We start from the raw sequence: 14,111 nt of genomic DNA, 5'->3' as shown, positions 1-14,111 counted from the left end.
TAATAAAACTAGATCTCTGGTACCCTGAATTGGAAACCTAATAGGAATGACACAACATGTGTTGTCCTTCTGGAATAGTAATTTCTGGATAATCCTCGAAACTCATATATTGCATCTCTGAAACAAGGTCATGCTCGAATGGTGCTTTGTGACAAGGTACCCATTTGGTGAAGGTACCCATGAATTGTCGATAGCAAATTGGTGAACTCTGCTATGTAGAGCCCACCCTGTACAATATCTACAAACATATGCTGTATCTTGATACCCAGATTTATGTAGACAAATCTGGTGTTGACAAGGTCTACAGTCATTTGCTTGCGATCTACTGTTTCTGTGATTGTTTTGAAATTGGTCTAAAATAATTTTCCTCTGCCACACCCACGGCCTCTTTTAGCAATGAATATAATTGTTTCTACAATGGTCTAGGACTTCCTCTCGCAACCCTTGCTTACAAATCATGGTGGTCTTTATGTGAGTCTAGTACATGCTTTCTTGTCGTCTGCCTATAAGATCCTACAATGTCTTCCTTCTTGATAGCATTCTACTCTCACACTTGAGCAAATCTGTGCTAAACATTGGTATTTTCCACTTGTCAGTTTTGATATATTATTATTATATTATATGTATTTTTTCCTTGTTTCTGCAAACACAATTGATTAGTGGAGCATCGTGCAATCCCTGTGGCTCAATCAGGTATATTTTTAAAGTCTTCTCTTCTCAGTAGCCCATGACACCCTGACTTCTGACATTACAAATGACGAGATTGTTATGCATTCTCTTGTCATCAACTAGACAACATCCAAAATGCTTTGAGGCCTCGTGACATTGTCTTCCTTGTCCACACATTTTCCCTTTTTCTTTCTTCTATCGTATTTACTTTTTTCCTGTGACATCGATATATTTTTTTCGCAAGTCTAAGATCAAGGAAATTAGATTCAGTTCTGAAAACTGTTGCCTCGCTTTTAATATTCAGTCTCTTGTCTTCTTTCTTACAAGAGAAAATTTCCTTATCCTGGTGTTGCACAATATCTTGTCCAAAATTTGGGTCTCAATCTCCTTCGTTGTCCTTGGTTTCGATTGATTATGATCTCCATCACAAGTTTTGGACTCTCTTTTGCTGTGATATCATGTTGAGCAAATATATTTAAGAAAATGAGAATCTTGTGCATGATGCGAGGTGATATTTTTTATTAAGGAAGATAACTTGATGTGAATTTACTTAGATGTAATGGCATGACTCCCAAAGCATGGGAGCATATCTTAACCACCCATTAAACCACGTGCTTTATTTTTCTAGTCTAAAAGTCCTGAACATTATAACTGGTCTATACACTAGGTTTATTTATAATCTTAACTTTGGTTATTAATTCCTATCATTGCGTAGGGGTCCACCAACCTTAAATCATTCTCCATATAATTTGTGCTGTTATAATTTATTATGTTATGTAGTCGTTAGCAATGAGCATGGGATCTTGAAGCATGATCAATAGACCCTGAACAATATGTTATACCTAAGAACCTAATCCGGACTAGCAAATTATTTCTTTAATATTTTATCTCTCCCTTGATATTTGTACTGGGATTTTGCATTATGTTCAGTTAGCATTGTTTCCTAGATAAATAACTCTTGTTCTGAAGTAACCTAAATAAAGTTTGCACATAGTCTTATTTATGCCTAAATATCAGACAATGCTATCCGTGATCTTCCAATTTGCTTTTATTTTGCAGGGTTGGTAGAACAGCTCGTCTAGACCAGAAAGGTGAAGCTGTGTTATTTTTGCAGCCTATTGAGTTGGATTATTTGAAAGAATTGCAGAAACATGGCGTGCCCTTGAATGAGCTTTCAGTTCAAAATGTTTTGGATCATATTCAAGTGCGTGGGAGGACATATAATAAACAAGCAAAATGGTCTGCACTAGATATGCATCCTGGGGCATTGGCTATGCAGAAGGCTTTGGAATCATTCATTATGATGGAGGTAAGCTTTTAATTGGAAATTCTAACACAGGTATAGGTTGTTTTGATGGGTTAGAGTTTTATTTATTATTAATTATTAATTTTTTACTTATTGTTTTTTTGTAGTTCTGAGATTCTTAATTGATTGATTATTCTAGTTTTATATTTATTTGACTTTATAGGAGTCAACAATCTTCACCATAATTGAACAAAAACCATTATTGAGGGTTGGGGAATTCATTCCTAGTGTTTCCCAGTTCCTTGGAACTTGGGAGTCAGAATGAAACATTCTAGAATGAATGAGAGTTATTTGGGAGCTTCAAGGTGAGCCTTGAGGTGCCCTCGAGGGCTTCCTGAGTAGTTCCAATAGTTGGGAACCCCTCAATGCTTTCAAAAGATTGGGAGCCCCTACGTTCCTGTTTGTGTGAGCTAAAAAAGAGTACCAAACATGCACATTCTAAGTGCTGTTTTACTATCACATCTTTTGATGTTGGGTCCAATAAATGCATAACAAGGCCTAAAATGCCAAAAGATCAATTAAGGAGAAACTACTGACTCATAAAAAACACCCTTTAGTTGTAAAGCAACTTGATCACTAGTGGAAATTAAAGATATTATAGTGGTCAAAGTAAATCAATGTTAAATTGACTACAAATTTTTGTTTGGCATATAGGCACTGTAACCCACCAAAAGTGGGTACGCTAGGAGAGATTTCCTCCTATTCATCTTCTTCCAGCTAGCAGCCCTTGACAGCCATCTTGTAGCCGATGTGATGTGCCACTTTATCTCTGCCACATGCATCAGTTGTATGTTTCCTCACCCATTTGTCAAGAGCACATGTTAGAAGGTGGGCAATCCGACCCAAAAGGTATGTTATTCATTGTGCAATCAAGTGCTAATGCTTATTTTTCATTTGGGCATTTTGGCATGGATTATTGGGTGACTTGGAAGAAGGAAGGGTTTTGATCGTGGTTTTGTTCCGTCACCTTAAATGGTGGGTTAATCTTCAACCCTAGGCCCATGGGATCTCCCCTACTGGCTTATGGCTTTAGGAAAGAAACTACTTGGGAAACCCTGATTTTGGTAGTGTGGTCTCGTTTTCCCATTCCACATTTATCACTTTCCCTTGCACAATACAAGCCTTATTCACTATTTCCCTTCTTCCAGTGCACATGACCATTGGGTCCATAGGGTCTAGCACACCCCATCTTTGTGTCCACAGATTTAGGTCAGGCCTGGACACATTGCTCCAGAGGTTGATGTTGCTGAAATTAAGTTAAGCATATCATGGCCACAAGCAAGGAAAAAAGAAAAAAAAAATCATAAAATGCAAAAGATGGTCGGAACATTAATAATAGCACATGGGCAAAAGCCAAGCATGAGTTCTATCCCTTATCATTATGGCCATCACCTTGGTTCCTCAGGCCTATAGTTGCCCAATCACATTATTAAAGGAATCCATGCATGTCCCAACCCTTGCTGAGTGATGAACTTCCCCACCTTTAAGGGGGTAATAACTAGTATACATCATTCACAACATCCTCTCATTCCCTAGAGCTTCGAGCAATAATACAAAAAAAATCAAGAAAAAGAAAAATACAAATATAGAGGAGTGGATAAACAAAGGCTGGGGTAACTCATGCAACCACAATTTCTCCCTCCTCACATTTGTACACCCAATATGTGGACTTCCTCATTATTGCCACCCCTTTGGCCATGACATTTGGCCTTGAGGCCCCTTCATCCCCATTTTGTACCATCATTATTCATATGCCACCTATTGATTTAAGGATGTATCGGTGACATGTCTTTCCCCTTAGGGGCTAGGAACACCTAATAGGGTCGTCTATTAGTCACTCCTACATAGGGAGGTAGCGCTATTGCGCGAAAGGCCCAAATTTGGAAGAGAAGCCTCATATGAAGTCTCAATTTGCCCTTAATTAAAAAGCTTGGTTCACTCAGATGCACCAATGATTAATTGTACTTAATGGCGAGGATGCAGCACTAGACATTGTGTGTGATGGGGAGGTGATTTTCATCGTGGGCTAGGTAACTTAACTGGGGCCCAGGTCCATTAGAGGAGCATTATAACACCCTACAAGTGAAGTGTTGACAACCATGTGACTCCTATCTCTTGCAGAGCATCATTCCATTCCATGGGCATTTGCAACACCCCAACAATCTACGCTTTGCCCCATATTATTCATGAGATGATGCACTTGGACCAACATGCCCCCAACTGGCTTGGTAGTGTATACATGGTTTGGCAATTGATTTGAGGCCGAGATGAGGTTTGTCTCACCCCTTGGGACATGGGAGGGCTAGCACCATCCTTTGAGCCCTCAATGTTGGAGCAAAACTGATCCAAATGGAAAATGGCATCAACCCATGGTACTCATCCACCCATATTATTCATTGACCTATGGAATTTACCCATGGTATTGTAAATGGCATCTGCCTATGGTATTGTAAAATCCACCCACGGTATTCATTCACCCATGGAATTTACCCATGGTATTCATTCACCCATGGAATTTACCCATGGTATTGTAAATGGCATCTGCCCGTGGTATTGTAAAATCCACCCATGGTATTCATTCCCCCATGGAATTGACCCGTGGTATTGTAACTGAAAAAAACTATAAGTAACAAGTCACATTTTGTAAAAGGACAGATGGTCCGCCACAATGTAGCCTTTACAGTTCAGAGGCATGTAGCCACCACATCTCTTCTCAGAGATAAGCTACCATCGCCCTAGCTGGTTTATTTTCATTACTATTTTAAATAAAAGTTTCCTTGTGGTTTTGTTTATTGGGCATTCTCCTTATTTTTCTTCTGGCAATTCAAGTTTTCAGATCTTGGGGGTCTCTCCTCCAAGATCCATTTCAATCTCTTAGATTTTGGGGGCTTCCCCCCCAGATCTGGATCAGTGGTATCAGAGCAGGTTACTATTCCATGGGAACAAGGGTTTGATCCATATTTCACTTTCAAATTTTGCAGTAATATTCAACAAACTTCAGGCATGTGCTACAACTTCCACAGAGCACTTTCTTGGGTCAAGCAGGAATTTTTTTGGGTGGCGACTTTTCAGATCAGATCTGAAACATTTGGTACAAAATTTATGAAAACAAATACCAGATCTGGATTCCTCTCGAAAAATCACCCAATTTCAAAAAAAAAAGGGTCGAATCGGAGTTCGGATGTGGGAAATATCGCTGATTTAAAATCAGCTATTTTATCAAAATTTTTGTGACGACGGAACTGTTGCAGCGCAAATCTGAGATCTTAGAGTGTCCAGATAAAGATTTCCAACTCATGGGAAGATGCAAAATGATCCTTCTACTTCTAAAAACAGGTTATGATAAATATTCTGAGTTATATTGGCTGAGTTATGTCGATTTTGATTCTGGAGCAGCATTCGGAGCGGGTTTCCATTGGAGACGTGCCCTCCCACCCCACTTTAGTAGGCACCTGCTTCACATTCATCAGTTTCAACATAGCAGCATTCGGCTTGGGTTATTTGGAGACGTGCCCTCCCACCCCAGGCTATGTAAGCACCTGCTACTTCATCAGCAACCAACATCATGGTTATGGGTCAACCGCATAAAATCCTTGTCATCGAAGTCCATTTGCTAGGCCGCACACTGTCAGAATCACAGTTGGTCACAAGCATTACAGGGTATCTCTATCCTTGGATCTTCGTTTATCAGGGATTTGGGTTAACCACATAAAACCCTTATCTTCAGTGGCTCTTCATATTCAACAAAGGCTTTGCAGGAGGGAACTTTACGCAATGGGGACCATTGCTTTTTAAGGAGGGAGGAATGATCCAAATGGAAAATGGCATCAACCCATGGTACTCATCCACCCATATTATTCATTGACCTATGGAATTTACCCATGGTATTGTAAATGGCATCTGCCCGTGGTATTGTAAAATCCACCCACGATATTCATTCACCCATGGAATTTACCCATGGTATTCATTCATCCATGGAATTTACCCATGGTATTGTAAATGGCATCTGCCCGTGGTATTGTAAAATCCACCCATGGTATTCATTCCCCCATGGAATTGACCCGTGGTGTTGTAACTGAAAAAAACTATAAGTAACAAGTCACATTTTGTAAAAGGACAGATGGTCCGCCACAATGTAGTCTTTACAGTTCAGAGGCATGTAGCCACCACATCTCTTCTCAGAGATAAGCTACCATCGCCCTAGCTGGTTTATTTTCATTACTATTTTAAATAAAAGTTTCTTTGTGGTTTTGTTTATTGGGCATTCTCCTTATTTTTCTTCTGGCAATTCAAGTTTTCAGATCTTGGGGGTCTCTCCTCCAAGATCCATTTCAATCTCTTAGATTTTGGGGGCTTCCCCCCCAGATCTGGATCAGTGGTATCAGAGCAGGTTACTATTCCATGGGAACAAGGGTTTGATCCATATTTCACTTTCAAATTTTGCAGTAATATTCAACAAACTTCAGGCATGTGCTACAACTTCCACAGAGCACTTTCTTGGGTCAAGCAGGAATTTTTTTGGGCGGCGACTTTTCAGATCAGATCTGAAACATTTGGTACAAAATTTATGAAAACAAATACCAGATCTGGATTCCTCTCGAAAAATCACCCAATTTAAAAAAAAAAAAGGGTCGAATCGGAGTTCGGATGTGGGAAATATCGCTGATTTAAAATCAGCTATTTTATCAGAATTTTTGTGACGACGGAACTGTTGCAGCGCAAATCTGAGATCTTAGAGTGTCCAGATAAAGATTTCCAACTCATGGGAAGATGCAAAATGATCCTTCTACTTCTAAAAACAGGTTATAATAAATATTCTGAGTTATGTCCATTTTGATTCTGGAGCAGCATTCGGAGTGGGTTTCCATTGGAGACGTGCCCTCCCACCCCACTTTAGTAGGCACCTGCTTCACATTCATCAGTTTCAACATAGCAGCATTCGGCTTGGGTTATTTGGAGACGTGCCCTCCCACCCCAGGCTATGTAGGCACCTGCTACTTCATCAACAACCAACATCATGGTTATGGGTCAACCGCATAAAATCCTTGTCATCGAAGTCCATTTGCTAGGCCGCACACTGTCAGAATCACAGTTGGTCACAAGCATTACAGGGTATCTCTATCCTTGGATCTTCGTTTATCAGGGATTTGGGTTAACCACATAAAACCCTTATTTTCAGTGGCTCTTCATATTCAACAAAGGCTTTGCAGGAGGGAACTTTACGCAATGGGGACCATTGCTTTTTAAGGAGGGAGGAATGATCCAAATGGAAAATGGCATCAACCCATGGTACTCATCAACCCATATTATTCATTGACCTATGGAATTTACCCATGGTATTGTAAATGGCATCTGCCCGTGGTATTGTAAAATCCACCCACGGTATTCATTCACCCATGGAATTTACCCATGGTATTCATTCATCCATGGAATTTACCCATGGTATTGTAAATGGCATCTGCCCGTGGTATTGTAAAATCCACCCATGGTATTCATTCCCCCATGGAATTGACCCGTGGTATTGTAACTGAAAAAAACTATAAGTAACAAGTCACATTTTGTAAAAGGACAGATGGTCCGCCACAATGTAGCCTTTACAGTTCAGAGGCATGTAGCCACCACATCTCTTCTCAGAGATAAGCTACCATCGCCCTAGCTGGTTTATTTTCATTACTATTTTAAATAAAAGTTTCTTTGTGGTTTTGTTTATTGGGCATTCTCCTTATTTTTCTTCTGGGAATTCAAGTTTTCAGATCTTGGGGTTCTCTCCTCCCAAGATCCATTTCAATCTCTTAGATCTTGGGGGCTTCCCCCCCAGATCTGGATCAAGAACCAACCTAGTCTATCACTAGGAGACCCATGAGATCCATTTTGTGCTCCAAACACAAAACTGGGGTGCACATGATGATTTGCATGGAGATTGAGGGGCCAACCCCTAGATCCGGATTTTTGGAGCCCTCTACACTCGACTTGGCATTGGAGGAGCCCAACGCATGCCCTAGAAGGGCCTACACATGCATGACATCAACATTTCCAACACTTTTGGGGGTTAATTCTTATGTTTCACATTGGCTATGAGGTTGGCTTGTAACCTTACTTAGTTTTGCCCATCATTTTACAACTTGAAGGGGCTTTTAGGCTAAATTAGAGATCATTAGACATGTATAAATAAGAGAGAGGTCATTTCACTCTCTCATCATCATCACTTGGAGAATTCAAACTTCATAAGAGAATTCACACTTGTTCCTTCTTGGCTATTGGAGATTATTGGAATGCATTTTGATGTTTGGAAGCTATTTTGGATTGTCTTTGGAGCTATTTCTTTGATGAATGGATGAATATACTACATGTTATCTTGTAAGCGCCTATTTTTGAAGATTGTCATTTCGAATTTGTCTAATGTATGTAGTTTTCGCTTCTAGATTATGCTTGATTGTGCTCTAATTTGTTGAAAATAAATTTTAATGGCTATTTAGCTGAGAATCACATATGTTACTCATATTATAACATGCAATGAATGTTGCTAGTGGAGGAATTCTTATAACTCTCCATCAAACTCCATTTATCATTGAGTGGGTAAATATTGGAATTTTGATACCTAGGGCATGAAATTTCGGCCTCCTCAGGAACAAATTTGGCTTATCTATCACATCCTTGACTCCATATGCTTAAAGGACAAGACAATATTCCCAGTCTTTCGTGATCATCTCAAAATTTTCTCCATAAATTTCTCTCAAAATTCAGTTCTTTTAAGGCTAGAGAGAAAAGCTAGGGCTTGGAGTGAAATTTTAGGGAGGCTTTTTGGTGGTTTGAGAGCCTAAACATCAAGAGGTAGGTCTTGGCTACATGACCTGTCATTTTGGTGGGTATCCACTCAAACTTCATCCATAAAATCTCTTGCCCTAAGAGGGAAACCCTAGTTTCTTATCTCTCAATTTGAGGACTTTCTTGAGGGTTTCATGAACCTTGGAATAGCTGATTATCTTTGTAAGAAACCCTTTCTCTTTGTTCTTGACCTTGTGAATACCTATCACCATAGAAAAACCTCAAAACCCTAGGTCTTGAACCTTGATTTTTAGGGCTTGAATGAGCCTCTCTCTTGAATGAGCTCTAGCTTGATCACTTTGTGCTTTATGCCTAACATATCTATTTCAAGTGATCTACCTTCTACCAGGACACATCCCATCGGTGAAAATCCGTAAAGAGCAAGGGGTTTTGGCTAAGGTGACATTGGGACTCTACCCCATTGTTAGCACTTTGTCTAGCTCTTGACTTGAAGGGTTTCCCTTTCCAAGGCTTGCTAGATTTTGTTGAGAAATCAATATGCTAGTAGATTAGGGTTGATTCCTCTTAACTTGATAATTTACTTGTACAAAATATGAAGATCACAGGAGACAAAGAACACAAGAAATTAGGCTCCAAGCCAAGGCAAAACCCCACACGGGGGAAAACCCAAGAAAATCCTCTTCTTATAGAATCAAATCAAAGTGAGATATCCAAGACCCAAGACCAAAACAAAAACTGCCACAAAGACCCAAGTCATCCCTCCTTCAATACATCTCTAACAAATCCTGGTCAACAAAATTCATTGCTGGTCAAACCTCAGAAATCTGGTCATCTCGTGAAATTCGGCCCTTGAAAATTCGGGCTTGCAATTCCATTGAAAATCCCTTAGAAAACTTGCACATGTGAACAAAGATTAGGGCAGAAACAAAAAAATTTTTTCTCCTTAGACTTTGCTCTCTCTCTCCTTTGACTTTCTCACTGAAATTCTTCTTTTCTTGGCACAAAAATTGAAGTGGTGACAGTGGTTCAATGAGGTCGAACTGCTCTCTATATATACACATCCAGGAGGTTGAATAGGTGTCGTTCTAGGCCGACTTGTCCAGGAGGGCGGAATTGGTATGTGGATAACGATCGACTCTTTTTGACTCAAAATAAATAATTTTTCTTTTTGATACAAATAGTCCAAATGGGAGTTTGACTCAATAATTTTTCTTTTGACTAAAATAACCTAACAAGCATGAAGAACATGCTTTGACGAATGAAAATAATAATATTAGAATTTCTTTTTCTTCTTTTCACTTTTACATGAAATACATATTGATACAAGTAATATGATAATTATGAAGACTGAACCTAGTTACATTTCCAACTATGGTAACAATCACCATGTCTTCTAGCAAAAGAAAATCAAGAGAATCTTATATGAAGGTCTATTATAAAGTTTAGATAGCTTTGTAGTTTTCTACGGGAATGTGCACCCCAAGGTGGGCTACATGCTCCCCACATTCCCCGCGTGCCAAGATCGGGGGATGCCTAGGTAAACATTCCCCACATCCCACTTTTAGGGAAATTCAGGGAGATGCATGTGGAAATGTTTCCCTAATGTCGGAGACATGTTTCTCGCAAAATGGTGCTTTTAGGTGTCACCCCTCAAAAAGGTTTGGGTGTCCACTGTCTACTAACCGATGGTGGACAATTAGCTTGATATTTGCTCATAAATGCCTTGATATTGAAGCTAACATAGTTACTTGCCCAATTAAATTATGCCACATTAAATAATAGTGAGAGGAGTGCCAAGCCCAATTGTAAATTCATTTTTATTAAATTTAAATTCTCTTTAGGGCAAGATGGTTTCTCCTTCGGGGTGGCTGGGTTTCTCCTTGGGGTAATTGGCTTTCTCTTGGGGAAATTCATCCTAAAGTAGCGCAAATTTCAACACTTCCTCTCAGTTAGGGAGGAATTAATGGTTTCACCATAAAACTCTTCTCGGATGTACATGTCTCAACATAAGAGAAGCTCATCTCATCTCATCTCAGGTGAACAATGATGACTCAATCTATAGAAGAAGAAGAATGGTCCACATGACAATAGGGGAGATCGATTTTGTTAATTTTTCAATGTTCTATGCTGTAACAATCACTTTTAACAATTTCTTTTTTCAATAGAAATCACTTTTCTAATTAGATTTCAATCACCAAATGGAAGTAAGCAATTGTAGATAAAACAATGAACAATATGCATGATATAAGACAACCAAGATCAATGAGACACATAGATTTAGGTCAAAGACCAGGGAAAAACCCCACAAGGGGAAAACCCAATCAAATTCTTCTTTTATTGTTCATCAAATGTTCAACAAAGATACATAGTCCAAGTACATCCAACAACTAGTCAAAGGTCAAAGTCTTGACTTTTCAAGTCCACCAATCCAATATCCAATCAAAGATGAGACAAAAGTCAAATTAGGTCAAATATCAATTTTGCAACTTTTCAACTAATCAAAGTCAAAGTCAACAACAATCAACACAATGCTAAGCAGTCAATAGTCAATTGTCAAAGTGCCCAGAAAAGTTCGATCAACGCAGGGAAGAATTCAACCTCTTCTGCTCAATCAAACAAAAACAAAACAGTCCAAGAATTCTGCCCACAAATTGGTCAAAAACAACAGTTTGACCTACGGAAACCTTTGCCTCAGATCTGTGGTCAAAGGTGGTAGTGCCCAGAAAATTTTAGTCTTCTCCCTGAATTCGGCCTTTCAGAACAGGTCCAAAAAATTAGACAAACCAAGACAAATCTCCCAAATTCAACGTTGGTTAAAGATGCCAAAATAGAAAAGTCAACGTTGTCGAATCAAAACTCTCTCTCTCCTTCACACGTGTGAATTCAGACCCTGTAATTTCAAATTAGATCGAACCAAATGAAGAAGATTGATGTGTGATGCGATGCCTCCTAGTGATGTCAAGCTTGGTCTATTTATATGTGGTTTAGGAGGTCGAATTTCCTCTTGTAGGCCGACTTGTACTTTTGAAGATGACTTGGACCAACATTAAAAATAATAATTTCCCATGTGCAAATTTTATTTTCTAAGGGAAAGCGTGGTCCCCTTAGGGTTTGTTGGGCTTCCCGAATGGGGAAATTGCTCCCTCAGCAGCCAATTTTCAACACTCCCTCTCAACAAGGGAGGAATTGCCATCTGCATCATAAGTCTCATCTCGGATGTATATGTGTCATCATTATTGCTGCATCATATCATATCTCGTCTTTGCTCATCTCGAAACAATGATGTTCTTGATCTAAAGAAGAAGAATTATCATAGGGGATATCAATTTACCACTAGGGTAAAGATATTCCAACCTTATATCAAGCACCATAGGGGAGATCACTTTACCATTAGGGTAAAGATCTTCCAACCCTATATCAAGGACCACAGGGGAGATACAACCTGCCATGAATGAGAAAGATCTTCCAACCCTATGTCCAATTGGATGATCAAAACTCCATCCAAATAATAGGGGAGATCCAATTTACCACTAGGGTAAAGATTTGCCAATTGTATATCTTCGACAATAGGGGAGACTAGACTTATCAAAAGATAAGGATCTTCCAACCCTATGTCACCTAGCTTGATCTTTGTGATCAAGTCGTTTGAACACCATGCGTCCCGGACTTAGGGTGATCAATTTACCGAACGCGTTTGCCATAGGTAAAGATCTTACAACCTAAGTCTCCTCACTCACTGGCTAGATGAGTGGCAATCCAAACAAGCCCGACTTGTGGGTAGGATGCATGCTGGGGTATGTAATCTGTCAAGTCCCAGATACTACTAGGGGAGACCAAACTTATCAAAATGATAAGGATCTTCCAACCCTATAGCTCCAAAGGACTACCCCATGCCCCTAGGAGCTGCCAAAGCTCAGTGTTTGAGATTAGTTGTGGCCCCTTTGTGGAAGGGTCACCTCCACCAGTCCAAGTTACTCTATGAAGACCAAGAACTTCCCATTTGACAAAGGCTTGATAAGAATGTTGGCTATCTGCTCATTAGTTGAAATGTGGAGTCTTACAACTCCTCTGCACTATATCCTAGATATTGTGATATCTGATCTCAATGTGCTTGGACCTATCATGGAACACAAGATTCTCTGAAAGTCAGATCCCACTCTTGTTGTTGCAGTATATCACAGTCGTATCCAATACCTGTTCAAACAAGTCTCTAAAGAGCTTCCTCAACCATACTGCCTCACAGCTAGCCTTGCTAGTAGTAACGTACTCTACTTCTGCTGTACTAAGGGAAACAAAATTTTGCTTTATGCTCATCCAAGATATCACAGTAGACCTCGGGCTAAAACAACACCCTGATGTGCTCTTCCTATCAACAACATTTTCGGCCCAATCAACATCAGTGTAACCATGAAGTCTCACATCTCCAACAATATATCTTAGTCCATGATTAATAGTCCCATGCAGATATCTCAGCACATGCTTAGCAACAACACAATGTGCCTGAAGTGGCTCCGCCATAAATTGACTCAAAGTGTTGAAATCAAAACATATATCTGGTCTAGTGTTCACTAGGAACATTAGTGCCCCAATCAACTGCCAGTTTTAGAAGGATTTGCCAGATCAGGTCCGACAACTTCACCACATAACTTCTTAAAATTCATCTCCATTGGTGTGGCCATGGACTTGCATTCCACCATTCCAAATCTCTCCAATAGCTTGACAACATATTTTCCTTGAGAAAGGAAAATCTCACCAAGTCTCTGCCACACCTCTCAACCCAATTAGTGCATCAAACCAAGGTATTTCATTTCAAACTCAAAGGCAAACTCCCTCTTACATTGGAGAATAAGAGGCTTTCCACCTGTCAAGAAAAAATCATCAATAGATAATACCAAAATCAGGGGCATACCTTGGACGACTTTGAAGTAGAGATTTGGATCAACATTGCTTCTCATAAATCCAAGCTTCATCATATAGCTATCAATGCGGGCATACCAAGCTCTTGGCTCTTGCTTCAATCCATAAAGGGATTACTTCAACTAGCACACATGAGTCTTCCTGTCATGCTCCTCAAGGCCCTGTGGTTGCTCCAAGTATACCTCTTACATGAGAATGCCATGTAGAAATGCAATGTTCATATGCATTTGAAGAAGTGTCCATCCTTGACTAGTAGAAAGCATTGTTTTAAAAAACGGCTGTTTCGATACCGAAACGGCCGAGTTGATCCGAGCCGATACCCTCAGCCATGACTCGGCCTTTGAGACGGTACGTTTGGCCGAGTCAGCCATGACTCGGCCGAGTCATTGAATGACTCGGTCGAGTCATGGCTGACTCGGCCAACTCGGTCGTT

The 14,111-nt window shown here is 39.8% G+C and overlaps 1 protein-coding gene across 4 annotated transcripts in view; it reads left to right on the top strand.

Moving 5' to 3' along the window:
- Nucleotides 1–14,111, top strand: part of LOC149176109 (DEAD-box ATP-dependent RNA helicase 17-like) — a 258,551-nt gene that overhangs the window by 207,962 nt on the left and 36,478 nt on the right. For all 4 annotated transcript variants that reach the window (XM_089419861.1, XM_089419862.1, XM_089419860.1 and 1 more), the window contains one exon: nucleotides 1,729–1,978. In XM_089419861.1, coding sequence (XP_089275987.1) covers nucleotides 1,729–1,978 — 250 coding nt within the window. The remainder of the gene's footprint in view (nucleotides 1–1,728; nucleotides 1,979–14,111) is intronic.

Source organism: Pinus tabuliformis, chromosome 4_1 (assembly GCF_031772625.1).
Source record: "Pinus tabuliformis cultivar Carrire ecotype Pingquan chromosome 4_1, CPIR1, whole genome shotgun sequence".
Lineage (NCBI taxonomy): Eukaryota > Viridiplantae > Streptophyta > Pinopsida > Pinales > Pinaceae > Pinus > Pinus tabuliformis.
Note: the sequence above shows the minus strand (reverse complement) of the source record. Positions and strands in the feature narration are given on the sequence as shown.